The 16,777-nt window shown below is 36.2% G+C and overlaps 1 protein-coding gene across 1 annotated transcript; it reads right to left on the bottom strand.

Annotated features, from left to right (window-relative positions):
• Positions 1–12,125: 12,125 nt before the first annotated feature.
• On the bottom strand, positions 12,126–12,939 carry LOC118888936 (THO complex subunit 7 homolog). The gene has a single exon (XM_036840461.1). It carries the CDS (start codon positions 12,937–12,939, stop codon positions 12,325–12,327), a length of 615 nt encoding a protein of 204 aa, XP_036696356.1. The 3' UTR covers positions 12,126–12,324.
• Between the last annotated feature and the right edge of the window lie 3,838 nt (positions 12,940–16,777).

Here is a 16,777-nt window from a genome sequence, read left to right as displayed (position 1 = left end):
TTAAACCAAAGATCTCTAATTCATAGGCATTTTGTAAAAAAATAATTCCTTAAAGGTAGAGAACTTTACAATTAACAGAGCACTTTCATGTTTATTTTATTCATATAACAACCATGTGAGGTAACCTAGGTAAGAAGTATTATTTCTTCTTTATTCAGATCCATGCCTATTTGTATCTTAAATTTCTTTTAGCTCTGCCATCTGCTTTCCATACCACCTGCCATTCCCTGCCTCAGTTCAGATTCCTGTAGCTCACTTTGAATACCACGATAGCTTCCCAGCTTACCTGTGTCCTTGCTTCTCTCCAGTTTACCTCTCACATGGCTGCTAGACCCATATCTCTCAAAAGCCAAATTTAATATGTCACTCCCCTGTTTAAATCTACAGGTGGCTCCCCATTGTTTTAGGATATAATTCAAATAAGTTGTATGGAAGAAAAGACCCTTTACAACATTTTCCATGCCTTGTTCTCAGCTCTAATCTTTCACCCACCATCGGAATGACTTACCCCAGCTATATAAACACTTCTCTGAATGTAACACACTTCCCTGACATGTGCCCTAGGTCATGTTAACCCCACATACTTACTTCTTGCATCTCTTATAATCCTCCAAGATAGTGTAGATGGTGCGTCTTCCTCATCTTTGGATAAATCATGTGCCCCTGTGTATACTCCTGTGGCAGTCTCCTCATACCTGTGTCAACACTTAACTTTCTGTGCTATCTTTTTGGGTTATTTGTTTACTTACAGATTGTTGGTACCTGAGGACTGTGGTTTCTCCTTTCATGTTTTACCCCTTGCATGGTGCCAGTGGAAAGAGTGACTTAAATTTTACTTTAGGTTGTAATGAGTTACATAGCTGGAGGTAGCAAGATGGTCTTTGAGCCCTATGGTAGCATCATTTGCATTGCATCCTTCCTCCTGCCAATGTGACTAACCATAGTACATGAATAATAGATTTTCAAGATCCCTGTGTATTTAGTTTATGGCAATAAGCTGAGCCAAGTTACAGTTTGGGGGTATTTTGTAGGGGTAGAATTTGGGATACTTAGTTACGATAGTATAGTAATTACCCTACGTGTTAGAAATGTATAGAACACAGTACTTTAAAGCATTATTTCCTTTGTGATTTACACATTGCCTCCCCCTGAGGTCTTAATTCATTCAAATTATCCACTGAGATAATAATAAAAATTTAATGGATGATCAAGTAAAATCATAGAAGAGTAAAATGGCAGTTGAGTTTATGAGGTAAACAAATTCAGGCATATTGGTAAAATAAAACACTGAAAATGTGCTCATTTTTCTCTCCTTCCATGACTAATAGAAAGTAGTGAACTTCACCTATCAGCCAATTGTGCTATGCATCATGGTTATTGTCTAGCATACCTGAGAGTAAAAGTATATATCTAATTCCCACTAATCCCCACTGAGTTTTCATTAGAAAATGAGAACTACATTCTAAAGGATTTGAGGTTGTAAAGTAGGAGACATGCAATGCCAGCAATAGGAGATGGTGTGATTGCTTTACAGCCTAAACCTCAGGTCTACATATGGAGAGTCTGCCATATCACAGGTTCCCTGCAGCTGCAAAGAGAGTAAGAATTCATTGGATGTACCCAGTGATATTGGATGTTTACACCCCACTTGCTCTAATACACAGCTTTGTGATATTAGAGAATTAATAAAGAAGTGAACTATTTAGTTATTTTATCAACTCTTAAGTCATCTTGGTGGAGAGAAAAACTCAAAGATGCATAAAGTGTAAAGCAAATTGTTTTCAAAATTTATCCTTTCTTTAAAATCACAGTTCTCTTGGACAGGAAGCCACATGCCAGGAGCTGTGCATATTTATTTATTTTGATGCTTTTCTTAGAGATTCTACTCGTTCTTTATTGATATTATACACAGTCCTTCTTTTCATACATCATGGAATTTAGCACACTGTATTTAAAAATCACATTGAGGCTGACAGAATTCAATTGTGCACATTACAGTATTTATTAGGGAATGAAACAATCATTTGTAGCATTATAGTAGCCAAAGCAGATGATACAGTTTATTACATTATTTAAGAAAATCAAATATTGTGGCTACATTTACAAAACATTGTAATCATGGTGATACTTGTTGCATAGTTTATAGATAAATATATTGACCTTGGGTACAACAGTGGGTTGGGTAAGTTAAGGGACAGTATAACCGTAATTTCTACTGGGAATGCATTCAAAACCCATAATTGCATATTAAAGGAACATATTATAGGTGATTGCTTGTTTTCCGTTTCCTTTTGAGAAAATAATGCCTTCTTTATGTTCATCTATGCCCAGATGAATCAAGGGAAAATCTTTACAGTCTTTAGTGTATCAAAGATAGAGAATAAATGCCTAAAGTGTGTGGGAAAAGTGAAATTGCTGGTCATAAGACCAATGACCTCCATCACTGTGTCAGCCAATGTGATGTCAACCAATATGGGACACATCAGTAGTGAATCCATGTAGAAACCTTTTGCAAGCAGATGGATTTGCTGATATTTAAATTGATTGAAGAAGGATTTCATTTTTATCAGAAACATATTTCAATTGTAAAATGGCACCTGCACTGAAGGTTGAGAAAGTTCGTATGCATTAAGGCTCATTCTAATATAACTACAATGTTGTAATTAAATAATAATAATTAGCTAACATGATAAGAATAATTTAAGTCTATAAAAATTTGATTCAAAGTACACTATCATTTCAACTGAATTGAAAGTTTATTTCAATCAGGTGAAAGGAATTAAAGTGACATACTTGTAAGAACACATGAACAATTACTACACCGCTGTAACCGATGGTCTTCATGCGTTCCCCTCTATTCTGGAAAATCACCACTCCTGAATATGCCTACAACTTACTACGGTTTGATTCTTTGCCTCATGATTTCCATTTGCTTTTGGCCCAGTTGAAGGTGTCCCAGAGGTATCTCTCAGGTGAGACAACTCGGTCTCCTAGAGGTCCCAAGTGGTACTAAACCTCAGTCGATCACAGTGACAACATGCTTATCAATTCACATTGTACTGGCTTCATTCTCTTTTCAGTCTAACTCTTTTACTGTGCTTCCTGGAATCACCTCTAAAATAATTTATTTCCACTCAAATCCTTTTCTCAGAGTCTACTTCTGGAGAAATCCAACCCAAGAGAGCATATTTTATTATCAATAATTTTGCCTCTAATTTAATTTTCCATCCTTTTTTTAATCCAAGAAGTGTATTTCAGGAAATTATAAGGACAATTATCAAATGGTACATTGGTTTGGGAGTTAATGGAAAGGATTAAAAAAAATGCCATCACACCATGTATAGTTGCTTAATAGTAGTTTCCAAGAGTACTATGACAAACTTTGAGACTGTGTTTGTCGAGACCTAGTGGGGAAAGGTACCATTATTTAATGCCATATATACTCAGCATGTATGTGATGGTGATGGAAACAAATGTGCCATATTTTTTACCATCTCCAGAATAGACTAGATCAGATTTTATGTGTTTTTTAAAAATATACCCAATACTTTCTTTGAAAGAGATTTTATGTGATAGGTCGCCAGAAAAGGAATGAATTGAAAATGTAGGCATTCTGAATGAAAAGTGAGAGGGGAAATTGACTCAACTCTCAACTACTCCTCCTTCCACCTTATATCCCTATAGGCGTAACTATCAGTACCCTTAGAATTTGAAATAAAAGCCATCATATTAGAAAATATCTATGATTACTTCCAACTCTAAGTCATAAATCTAGAAATGAGCTTCCTTACCTACTTAACCACTACCAAGAAATAGCTGACAGGTAACTTTAAATTAGTAATGCTTGTGTATACCAAGCAAGGCTGAGTATAGAAATTTATTCAGTAGCACACATTTTCCTAGCCAGTATTGAAAGTAGCACAATTAGGTATGTAATTAGGAAACTTCATTTGCTAACCTGTTAACTGCCAGTTGTCTTGGGCTATGGTGGAAGCCAGCATCAAAGTGTAAACAGCACCTTAGTTTTGGGAAGGAGAAGCTCAATTCATAGCCAGACATATGTTTTGGCTAAGTGGCTTTGTGCTTGGTTTAGCATAACACTTGGTGGTAAAGGGGGGAAAACACGTAAGTATTGCTGTAGTAAAAAAATAATGCTGATAAGGATAGGATGTCTGAGACCATTGTGGGGGGAAAAAACTACATAGGATATTACTAAAGCCTGAATTTTCTTAGAGATGATAGTCTAGTCACCCAGCCCCATTTTGCCATTGAAAGATTTCTTAGGAATTCAACCATCATATTTCATCAGGACAGATAATATTATAACTCATTATAGCATAGTGATACTGATTTACTTTAGTTCAATTTACACATTAAAGCTATTTTTATCCCTCCTGTTCCTTTTTTTTAACTTGTTAAAATTTTATTTCATTATTTTTTATTTAATTTTATTTATTTATTGGCTGCGTTGGGTCTTCGTTGCTGCGTGCCGGCTTTCTCTAGTTGCAGTGAGCAGGGGCTACTCTTCATTGCGGTGCGCGGGCTTCTCATTGCGGTAGCTTCTCTTGTTGTGGAGCATGGGCTCTAGAGCGCAGGCTCAGTAGTTGTGGGAAATGGGCTTAGCTGCTCCGTGGCATGTGGGATCTTCCTGGATCAGGGATCAAACCCGTGTCTCCTGCATTGGCAGGCGGATTCTTAACCACTGCGCCACCAGGGAAGTCCCATATCCCTCCTGTTTTGTTAATAAAGCATGGAGGTATATTCTTTGTTGACTTCTTTTTCACATTTCATTATGTTTATCTACTTCAGCCATCATTCACTTAATGTTTTTATTGGGTATATACTAAATAGAAGGTCTTATGCTGAGCACTGAGAGCAATAGAAAGTTTAATCAGAAATAACTTCTACCTTCAAGAAGCTTACAGTGGTTACGGGAGAAAAGTCACTCTGAGAATATATGACTATTACTAGATACATCCACTCCACTCCTTCCCCCCAACCCTCTTATTCCTCTTGTAGCTGTTAACCCTAAAGTCATAGTAAAACAAAACATCAGTATAGGAAAAGGTATAGAATTTATAAAGGCAGTAATTTTGTACTATCACCAGCACATGGTATCTATTGTGCCACCATAATCAGGTCATATCCCTCTTGGTTCATGTCTGACTTGGAGAAAAGCTTTCACTGAGACTTTATAAACAAATAATAGGGCTCCTATTATTGCCCTGCATGACTGTTTACATGTCTCTGTACAATATCATGACAGCTGCTAGGGAGGGTCCTGATGCTACCATGTACAATTCTGGATGGTTTTCAGTTCCATACAGGCTTTGAAATGACCTCTCACCCATTCATCAAAAATTATAGCTCACTATGTTTACATGTGGAAAACTGTGAAATATGTGTTTTCTTACCTTTCCAATTCTAGATTATTGTTCATGGAGGGCCTATAACTGACTCCAAGCAATGCTATATCCTCTCCTTAATGGGAGTATTATGATGTAATTAGCTGGGAAAATTGAAAGGATGAAAGAAACTATTCTGAACGTATCTGCCCATTGAAGTAAACTTGTCCAGTTTTGATAGAGGGAAAAAGTTAAAAGTCTTCTTATCTGAGTACAGGTCCCATTTTCTTACAATATTTGTCCTCCCTATGATTCAATCTGTTCTGTCTATGATGATGATAGTAGAGATGATGATGATGAAGGTGATAATGATGATGATTCCTCGTAGTGGATAACTATAATAGCAGGTAGAATGTGGTAAGTGCTAAAAAAGAATGGCAGATAAATATTATGAGAGTTCAGAACAAGGTGCAGATGACCTGGATTTTTTTTTTGCTGCCTCTCTCTGCATTTTCAGACACATCCTCTGTGTGTGTGCGTGTGTAGGGAGGGGGATTCAACTCAACTCAATTAATGGAGTTTTGTGTCATATTCCTATATACATTATGCTAATGACTCTGTTCATTAATACTTGCCTTCCTTTTTCTGATTATGGGTGCATTGATATTGATTCTTTTTGATATTCCTCACTGTGAAATAACAGTCACTGAATAACACACTGTAAGTCAAACTGGGAAAACATATTAGAAGTGTTCTGTGGATAACATGAAAGTGTTATGGGGAGACTTCTTAGATTTTGGAAGAGAATAAGGTCAGTTCTCTAATTCTCAAGGGAATGTAATCATTAAGACTGGGGAAGTAGATGTGTAAGTATCTATTTTTAAAGTTTCTAACACTATTTCTAAAACTTTTGAACTTTTAAATTTTAAATCATATAATCAAAAAATGCAGAAATAAAGACCAAAATAAAATAGTTGTTTGAGCAGAACAGTTGTGTGTAGAGAACTTTACTTCTCTGGATACAGTTTTCCTCAATTCATCGTCATATGTACACCAGTCAATTCATTCATCCATTCCTTAATATATACATAATCTATATATCTAACATAAACTTATTGGTTGAACCATATTAAATGGCTGGTATTGGACCATTTTGACCTAAAAATGGTAATTTCTAACTAATAGCTCTACTATTAAAGTGCTGAGTAAATGAAGCGAGAGGTACTGCACTGGCACCATATCATTCTACTTAATCAGCACATTAAGACCAAGATATGTGAAATGAAATGAAAGTTTTGGAAAATAGATGATGCTTTTATAATATAAAATGTATATGCTTCCCTACTGAAATCAGAAAAGGGAAAAAGTTCTTTTCTGTAGCAGCCCTATTAATCCCATGTGATCTTTATACTGTTAGTAATGGACTGGACTGTAAAGAAATAGACAACTAGAGAGTTAACTGTGGATATAAATTTTTCTATATTTAATCAAATTTACCTAACTCTAAATCAAATAAATTTGACTAAAATAAGGCAGACTCCTTTCCTACTGAGACAGTGGACTCTATTAAGCGCTATGTCTGCCTGGACAACATGATGATTAATTTTGCAAATGCTACTTAGTATGCATTTCAACTGACAGGCTAATGGAAGAGGGGGATTGATATAAAATATAATTTTTAACTTGAGAAGTAAAAACTGTTTCTACTTTAATCATCCATTTATAGTATAGTTAAATAGCACATATCTTAAATTGTAGATGTAAGCTGTTAGAGTATCTAGGAATCTGAATCAAGGGAATTACTAGTTTACCAGGCCATATATGACAGAAATATTACTATACAGGAAAGTTATCTTGAGACACTGCTATTTTTATAACATTGTGCACATGAAACTTACAATGTTATAAACCAATGTTACCTCAATAAAAAGAAATTTAAACAAATTTTTAAAAAACTATTTTCTAAAACGTAAGAGTTGAAGTAAAATAAGAATGAAATTCTTAGTTTATGTTTTAGAAAAATATTACAGTATTTGCACTGTGAAAGAATTTTATCTATGATAATATACACTTAATGATTAAAATCTAAAGACTTCCTTTGGCCAGTCTTTTAGATTGTGGATTCTGGTAAAGGAGCAGTATAACTACTTTAAGAGCAATTAGAGCTCTTAACCTCTTCAAATCAGTATCGATATTTATTTTTAATAGTGAGGTTCAGCACCATTTGTAGAAAGAAGAAAATTTTCAAAACATATGCATTAGTTATTTTTTCCATGATTGCTAAAAGGAGCTTTGTTGAGATTACTGTTAAAACCATTGGACAATGCAAGTGTGTAGTCAAAAGCAAGTCATGTTAAGCTGAATGAAAAAGCAACGGGACTTTTATTCATCGGAAAAAAGGATAGGTATTTGTGCCTTAGGTATGATTTTAAGCTACTCTTATTTTTTTTTACATTAATATCTTATTTATCTAAGAGTGAATTGTTAAAAGCTTAGGAACATATAAGAAATTTCCTGAAAAAGCATCACTACAGTACCATGGCCAGGTTTCTAAATGTGAGAATATTTTATTTTTCTGAGAATGTGAAGGATGCCAGAGGACATATAAATGAGAAAAACCATGAATGGAAACTGGTTTGCATCTCAAGACAGAACTCATTTGAATTTTTAAAATATTTTGAAGTTTCCATGGACGCTTACTGGTCTTTCATAGATGTATTTCTATGAAAGTAGCCCAGTGTTTAAATAGCCCAATATTAGGGTTCCCCCCCCCTTTTACAAGGTTGTGTATGTGTGTATGCAAGTGTGTGCATGTGAACATAGGTGTGTAGCTTTGATTTTTGTAGCAACTGACATTTTATTTGGTTAGATGACTATCTTTGAGACCATCCCACCCGAATAAAAAAGGAATGTCACTGTTGAAACTCACAAAGAAAGCCTAAAATGCCATGTACTTAGAGTGTCTTATCAGTCTGCTTTGCACACTTCTGACTTGTCTGAAGTTGTGCAAGAGTAGATACATTCAGTTGAAGACTGTATAATGAAAGTGTGTTATTGTTTCCATTGATATCATACTGGGTTTCTTGTCTAAAATAGTTATTATGGTGAGAGAGAGAGAGTGAGTTAGTTTTCTTACCATCCTCAAGTTATGTACCATTTGGGGTTGGTTTTCTGTAGTCTGTATAGTTCACACAGGATATATTTTACTGGACCCTTTTGGCTTATCAGTGACACTGACAGGAGTGATGGTTATTGTTTCAAGGTTTTGCTCCCTTCTTTCCTTGTCATCTGTTCCCAAATATTCTCATCCAGTGATTACTGTGTGTCTTTCAGCTCCTGAAAAGTTTCAAACAATGATAACTTTAAGCATGAAATCACAGCTATAGGACAAAGCTGATAAATCATCTTTCTTCAGCATTAAGTTTTGCCTTTGGAGTCAGGTACAGTGTAATAAACCTTATGCAATACTTTCTCTTTTCAGAAAGTAAAAGAAATAATAATTTTTAGGTTTGATCTGATTTATATAAATGCAAATGTTCCTCTTGGAGAAGTATTTGTACTTGGATGATTTCTCCTTTAGAGTTTCAGATAGATGGATTGATAGACAGACACACATCTCAGCAGGGACATGTCATCATTTTTAGTTAAAGTTTACGTTAATACTCTTGCCTTTAAAGATATTGACGTGGGGGGGGGGTGGAGGCAAAAGTTGATAACGTAGTTGTTTTTGGATAACTAACATGAAAATAGCATGACATTGTTTTTGCTTTTAATTTTGCTTTTTATTTTCATTCTCTATATAGGAAAGAGTAGTTTGCAGAAGTTAGCACATTATAAAGTGATTGGTAAATATCTCTAGGGAAAACTTAATCATGACTCAATAAAGGAACATACTTTTCCAAACTCTTGATAATATTTCTAAAGCTACTCTTAAAGTCAGAGAAATGGAGGAAGTTTGTACAATATAGTCATTTGTTTATGTAGTGTGCTAGGCATAATAATGGCCACCCAAAGATGTCCATGTTCTAATCCCAGGAACCTGTTAATATGTAGTTGAGGGTCCTCAAGACCACCCTCAGGTTCAGTGATGTGCTAGGAGGGCTCACAGAATTCATAAAAGTTGTTAAACTAGTTACAGTTTATTAAGGCAAAAGGATAAATATTAAAATTAACAAAGGCAAAAGTTGTATAAGACGGACTCCAGGAGAGACCAGGTGCCAGCTCCCAGTGGAGTCACATGCACAATATTTAACTTTCCCAGCAATGATGTGGGACAACCAACACAAAGTAGTGCCAACAGGAGTTTACCCAAATCTTGGTTTCCAGGGTTTATTGGGGTTGGTAATGTAGGTATGGAGCAGTCTTATGGCCTATCTTAGTTCCTAAGTCTCCAGCCTCTCCAGAAGTAAAATGAATCCAGTATTACCCAAGGATCACACTTTAAATCACATTGTTAGCATAAATTATACTGTGGCCCAAGGCCTGAGGTAGACAAAGATAAATATGTCAGTTAGGATATTCCCAGGGCTTAGAGGTTATCTCCCAGAAATCAGTCAAGAGCCAGATGTTTCTTTGGAATGTGCAGAATTTGAACAGCCCATGCCTGCTGATTGAATATTTTACTGCATAATAGCAAAGAGGACTTTATAGATATGATTAAGTTAAGGACTTTGAAATGGAGAGATTATCCTGGATTATCTGGATGGGGCCAATAAAATAACAAAGATTCCTAAAAGAATTAGAGAAGGATAGGTGAGAATGAAGAGCAGAGCGACAGAGTGATATGATATAGTTTGGGAGACGCTATGCTGCTGGCTTTGAAGATGGAGAAAAGGGACCATAAGCCAAGAGAAGGCAGGCAGCCTTTAGAAACCGGAAAAGGCAAGGAAATGGATTCTCTTCTAGAGCCTCCAGAATGAACACAACCCTGGTGACACCGTGCTTTTAGCCCAGTGTCAGATTTCTGACCTTCAGAACTATAGGGAAGCCACTAAGTTCCTAATAATTTGTTACGTAAAAAAATATAAAAATAATACAATAGAATAGAAGTATTGTATATATATGAAAATATATAATGTATGTATATTTGACATGTGTGTTTATATACATATGTATATCTTTGGGTAATTTACAGCAAACTTTTAAAATGCCTATCTTATTACTTACACATCTTACCTTCAAGGCAACACGCACTCAGACACCCAAGTACACACACTTACATGCACACACGTATATAACACACCATGTTCAGATTTATCTTGCTCCAGTGACAGCTCACAAATTTCTGAGTAGAATACATTGGGTTTGACTTGAGATTATGAAATTCATGGTAAACATCATCAAGGCAGATGGATACCTAGGTTTTTCATTTCATTGATGAACATGTTTTGGTATACAAAGTGACAGTTGCTATTAAAATTTGGATTTCATACCTATTTCCAAGTAAATTGCACCTACAGTCTATTTGCAAGCTCCATGTTTTAGAAATTCAGCTTTGTATTTGCTGCATTTATTACATTCCTTTGCATTTTTCTTATATCTACTTTGCTTAACAAGAAGACACTGAAGTTTTAAGTAGTTCTCTATGTGACTGAATTAATAACATAGTTCTTCAGTTGGTAATAAGAAGTCTCTTGGAATTATCTTGCACTCTTTTTCTTATGCTAGTTACTTGGTAGATTGAGCAGTTCTTAAATCTTTTGATTAAAATTGCTGTATACCTTAACTAACAGTGTTTCTGAACCATAGTGCTTAGCAAAGCCTGGATATTACAGACTCAGGATACAATCTGGCCCAGCAGTTGATCTCTGCTCAGATCACTCAGAGGGTAATTAGAGAAAGTCAACAATATATGTTAAGTCTATAATTTAGTTTTTTTTTTTTAATTTTTTAAAAAGATCATGAAATCCTTTTTTTTTTTTTAAGGCATTTTAGTTTTAATTAAAATCTGTATTACCAATGTTGGGCAAGTAATTTACATTTCTTTTTTTTTTTTTTAATTTTTATTTATTTATTTATTTTTGGCTGTGTTGGGTCTTCGTTTCTGCGCGAGGGCTTTCTCTAGTTGTGGCAAGCGGGGGCCACTCTTCATCGCGGTGCGCAGGCCTCCCACTATCGCGGCCTCTCCTGTTGCGGAGCACAGGCTCCAGACGCGCAGGCTCAGTAGTTGTGGCTCACGGGCCTAGTTGCTCCGCGGCATGTGGGATCCTCCCAGACCAGGGCTCGAACCCGTGTGCACTGCATCGGCAGGCAGACTCTCAACCACGGGCGCCACCAGGGAAGCCCATGAAATCCTTTTTGCAAGACTCTTGAAAATGACTCCTACAGAACAAAACGATAGAGAGAAAACATTTCAACAAAACATTTAACAACCACATTGCTGAAGTATTAAGGACAGAGATCTAGAAAGTAATGCATATTGATTTACTTTGCATCTTGTAATTACCTCTGATATCAGTGATTCTTAATATCATGGAACCTCTCCCACAATAAGCATACACCACAAACATTTTGTATATAATTTCATAAGTTCACAGCCCTCCTGAGAGCCTATTCATGGACTTCATTTTCAAAATTGGTAACGATTTCCAGAAATTGACTAATTTTCTCAGGTACATCCTAGAAATGCCACCTTCTCACTATCTTCCACTTATTTTGTGAGCAAATCAGTGTTAACAGTTAAAAACTACCTAGAATACCAATGAGCACTAACATATCTAGCTTGAAAATATTTTATTAAACATTTTTGGATGTTGCTTCCTATCTTTTAAGTATAAAAAAGACATTTCAATAAAAACAAATATATAATGAAGTCATCTCCCTTTGTGTGAAGAAATATGAATGAACTGTGCATTAAAATTTAAAAGCAACGTAGTTCACTGCCAAAACTTTAAATGTCTCAAGAGTACAACAAATTCTGAACACACTAAGATCATGTTGCTACTTCAGTATTCTTGGGAATGGTGAGTGATTAGTTGGTCTATGGTTTAGGATCAGTTTCCATGCTTGTTTCTTGAGCTTCTTCTACTTCTGAGAGCTTTTCATCATTTTCCAGTGTTTGCTGAAGTTCATGGATGGTACTATGAAGAACATGAAACTGTTTCCTTCTCAATTCTAGCTTATCTTCAACACTTTCTTTAATATGTGAAAGATGCTCTAGTTCTTTTCCCAGAGCCTCTAGTTCCTTTAATGTCTCATGCCTGTCTGGATGACGCTGGATCATTTTTGCCAGTGCATCGTATTCTTCGCGATTTTTTCGTATTCGTTTTGCTTGAGGAATTTGCTTTTTGCACTCAGCAATTTTTTCATGTGCTCCAGCAATGCTACATTCTATTTCTTTGTAAATTTTTTCATAATTTTCCATTTCTCTGAGATTCATATCATACATCAGCGAAGTTTTGCCCATTGAAAATTCACATTGGTACAGTGTGCTCAGCATACGTTGGTACTGGCTGTATCCCTCTTCCTGGGATCCAGAGTTGCACCATTTAATGAAACGTCTCACTAGTAGATTAATTCTCTGATCATCTCCAGCGCCATCTCCATCAAATAGGAGACGCTTCCGTATGACTTCGTGGTCAGTCAGGGCTTCCATGGCGTGCGCGGCGGCGGCGGCGGCAGCGCAAGCTGAGGTGGCGGTTGGCGGTGGCGGAGGTCAAACTCCCACAATGCAGCCGGGTAAACAGCTATGGAGGAGGAGGCGGCGGCGCCCGCGGCCGCCCGCTCCGCCGCCTGAGCCCCGCCGCGCCGCCGCCGCCGCCGCGGGACCTGTGCTCCCCGCGCTCCCCGAACTCCCCGGGGGCGGCCGCGGCCGGCGCGTGTGGGGCGAAGCCCTATAATTTAGTTTTCTATGCAAATACCATAACTAAAAGGGATGAAAAGCATTTGCAACTAAAAACAGTATAGCGTTTTATGAAATGGGTCCAGTCAAGTAGTACACTGAAAGCTTATATAGACAATTCCATTATTTACGAATTCCATATTTTTGAATTTTTTTATTTGTTGAAATATATTTGTACACCCGATTTCAATACACATGGAACCTTCACCATCATTCACAGATATGCACAGGGTAGCAAAAAGTTTTAGTCACCAAGTTAAATATTCCCAGCTGGGGTCAAACAAGGGGACGCTGCCTCCTTGTGTCAGCTCTCATACTGTAAATGTGTCCTTTACATGGACTGTTCTGTGCCACTTTTGTCACATTTTTCTGTTGATTTTGTTGTTTAAAATAGCCTCCCAGCATGGTGGTGAACTGCTGTCTAGTCTTCCTAAGCACAGGAAGGCTGTGATGTGGCTTACAGGAAAAATAGATGTGTTAGATAAGCTTTGTTCAGTCATGGGGTATAATGCTGTTGGCTGGGAATTCAGTGTTAATGAATCAGCTGTACATTAAAGAAGGCGTCTGTAAACAGAAACACAGGTAAAATAAGATTATGTATTGATCGATTCAAAAAAATGTTGTGACCAGCGGCTTGTAGGAACCTAACGTTGTATTTCCCCTCGGATATTCACTACTTCGGTGTTTGCAGTGACTTTATAGAACATAAATACTGCGAATAACAAGAATTGACAGTATACGGTCGTCATCCTTCCTCCCAAGCCACTTGCCCACTGTAGGGTCTCCAGTTCCAACAGTACTGAAAATCCACAGTGACATCCAAGTTTCCCAGGTTCAATATTTAGCAGTATTTGGGTTTCTAAGAAGTTAGTGAAGTTACACATTAGTAAAACCCCCAAGTATACATTATTTATACTTTTATTTTTTAGTCCAGTACCAGGAGTGTCATGAAGCTGAAGTGACACAATTCTGTGTTTCTCAAATAAATGTCACATAGGTTCTGTGAAGAATAAATCCTTCTTTTACTGGAAAAATTTGTTCTTTTTCATCTCATCTTCTCATCTTCTTATTTCTCATCCTCAAGGGCCTTTTTCCTTACTGATTTTCTTTGTTTTCCTGTTGATTATTTTTCTTAGCCATCTGTCTTGTATCTCATTCTTATTATCTTCTTTCTGTTTTTATTATGCTAGCCACAAGAACGATAAAACTCCTGACCTCCAATTCCCTGCACAATTTGGCACAATGCAAATGTCTTTTTTTGTGTGTTTTTATCCTTTTATATCTTTGTCTTTTATACGTCCATGTCTAAAACAGAGTCCTATGCATAGGAGTGGGTGCCCAGTAGCTAATGGCATTGATAAATTGCAGAACCATCTATCTCTTCCCAAAAAATGCTTTGAAGAAATTCCCTGTGCAATTCACAAAACTGTGAACACACACGCAAAAAGATCAAAAATTCTGTCTCAAATACTCATATGTAATTTCAGTACAGTATTCAGTTTAACAGCCAGACATGCAATCATTCTGTTTGCTATTTCAGTATGATGATTTTTATATAATTAAAATATATTATTTCCAAAGCTTTCTCCAATTTACCAACCTCTCATTTTATATGACCCTCTTTTATTACTGTGACTACAACCTTCCCAGGAATATCTGTGGGGGAACAGAAAGTAATCAATCAATCTCTCTCTTTATATATATATATTTATATATATATAATATGTATGTTTCTATTAAGTATATATGTATGTATATATGAAACTATGTGTCTACATATGCATATATGTATGCATTAATAATACTAAGTGTATATATAGATATATGTGTTAAATGTGTAAGTATATATAAATTTGTATATATATGTACATTTATAAAATTATAAAGGTTTATACAAAGTCTATGTGACCCTTGCAGAATTTTGAGCAACAGAGCTTCTTTCATTCATCTGTCTGCCACTCTTCAAAATTCTTTTCACTTTATGTTTTCACTTTATTTCACTTTTTTTCTAGTGCCTGAAGCAGCATAGAAGCCCCTTTCGTTACCATCAGTCTCTCCAAACCCCATGCCAGATTTGTCAATATTACGGTGATAAATACATTAGAATGTTTTTAGAACATTTTGAGATCGTTGAATTAAAGTATTATCTAAATTAAAATAATAAACCTAGACTTGTTATCTTTATTTTAGATTTGACTTTTTGTGGTTTACCAATTTGGAGGCAGAGAATAAAACAATAATCCATTTTTATAGAATTAGAGCATACTTAGGAAGAAAGTACATGGGTAATTTCTTAATTCACTGTGTCTGCTAAGAAAAAAATCGGGAAATGACTTAATTAAAATGAATAATTTAGGTGATATTCTCTGCGTTGTAATCCAATTTTAAAGAAGCTTCTCTGCGAAGAAGGAAAATATTTATTTAATCACTGGTTCACTATTATTATAGACTTTATATGTTCTTTCAGAACATAATATTGGTAACTTGTTAGGCAGAATCTTTTTTTTTTAACATCTTTATTGGAGTACAATTGATTTACAATGTTGTATTAGTTTCTGCTGTATAACAAAGTGAATCAGCTATATGTATACATATATCCCCACATCCCCTCCCTCTTGCGTCTCCCTCCCACCCTCCCTAGCCCACCCCTCTAGGTGGTCACAAAGCACCGAGCTGATCTCCCTGTGCTATGCAGCTGCTTCCCACTAGCTATCTGTTTTACATTTGGTAGTGTATATATGTCCATGCCACTCTCTCACTTCGTCCCAGCTTACCCTTCCCCCTCCCCGTGTCCTCAAGTCCATTCTCTACGTCTGTGTCTTTATTCCTGTCCTGCCCCTAGGTTCTTCAGAACCATTTTTTTTTTAGATTCCATATACATGTGTTAGCATACGGTATTTGTTTTTCTCTTTCTGACTTACTTCACTCTGTATGACAGACTCTAGGTCCATCCACCTCATTACAAATAACTCAATTTCATTTCTTTTTATGGCTGAGTAATATTCCATTGTATATATGTGCCACATCTTCTTTATCCATTCATCTGTCGATGGACACTTAGGTTGCTTCCATGTCCTGGCTATTGTAAATAGAGCTGCAATGAACATTGTGGTACATGACTCTTTTTGAATTATGGTTTTCTCAGGGTATATTCCCAGTAGTGGGATTGCTGGGTCATATGGTAGTTCTATTTTTAGTTTTTTAAGGAACCTCCATACTGTTCTCCATAGTGGCTGTATCACTTTACATTCCCACCAACAGTGCAAGAGGGTTTCCTCTTCTCCACACCTTCTCCAGCATTTATTTTTGTAGATTTTTTGATGATGGCCATTCTGACCAATGTGAGGTGATACCTGATTGTAGTAAATGGTACCTAATGAAACTTCAAAGCTTTTGCACAGCAAAGGAAACCGTAAACAAGACGGAAAGACAACCCTCACTCAAAGTGGGAGGAAATATTTGCAAACGAACCAACTGACAAGAGATTAATCTCCAAAATATACAAGCAGCTCATGCAGCTCAATAAAAAAAAACCAAAAACCCAATCCAAAAATGGGCAGAAGACCTAAATAGACATTTCTCCAAAGAAGAT

The sequence above is a fragment of the Balaenoptera musculus genome, chromosome X (genome assembly GCF_009873245.2).
Source record: "Balaenoptera musculus isolate JJ_BM4_2016_0621 chromosome X, mBalMus1.pri.v3, whole genome shotgun sequence".
NCBI classification, from domain to species: Eukaryota; Metazoa; Chordata; class Mammalia; order Artiodactyla; family Balaenopteridae; genus Balaenoptera; species Balaenoptera musculus.
This window is presented reverse-complemented; position numbering and strand designations above follow the sequence as displayed.

Excerpts from the sequence above, each read along its gene's own strand:
- LOC118888936 (XM_036840461.1), bottom strand. The coding sequence starts at position 12,939 with ATGGAAGCCCTGACTGACCACGAAGTCATACGGAAGCGTCTCCTATTT.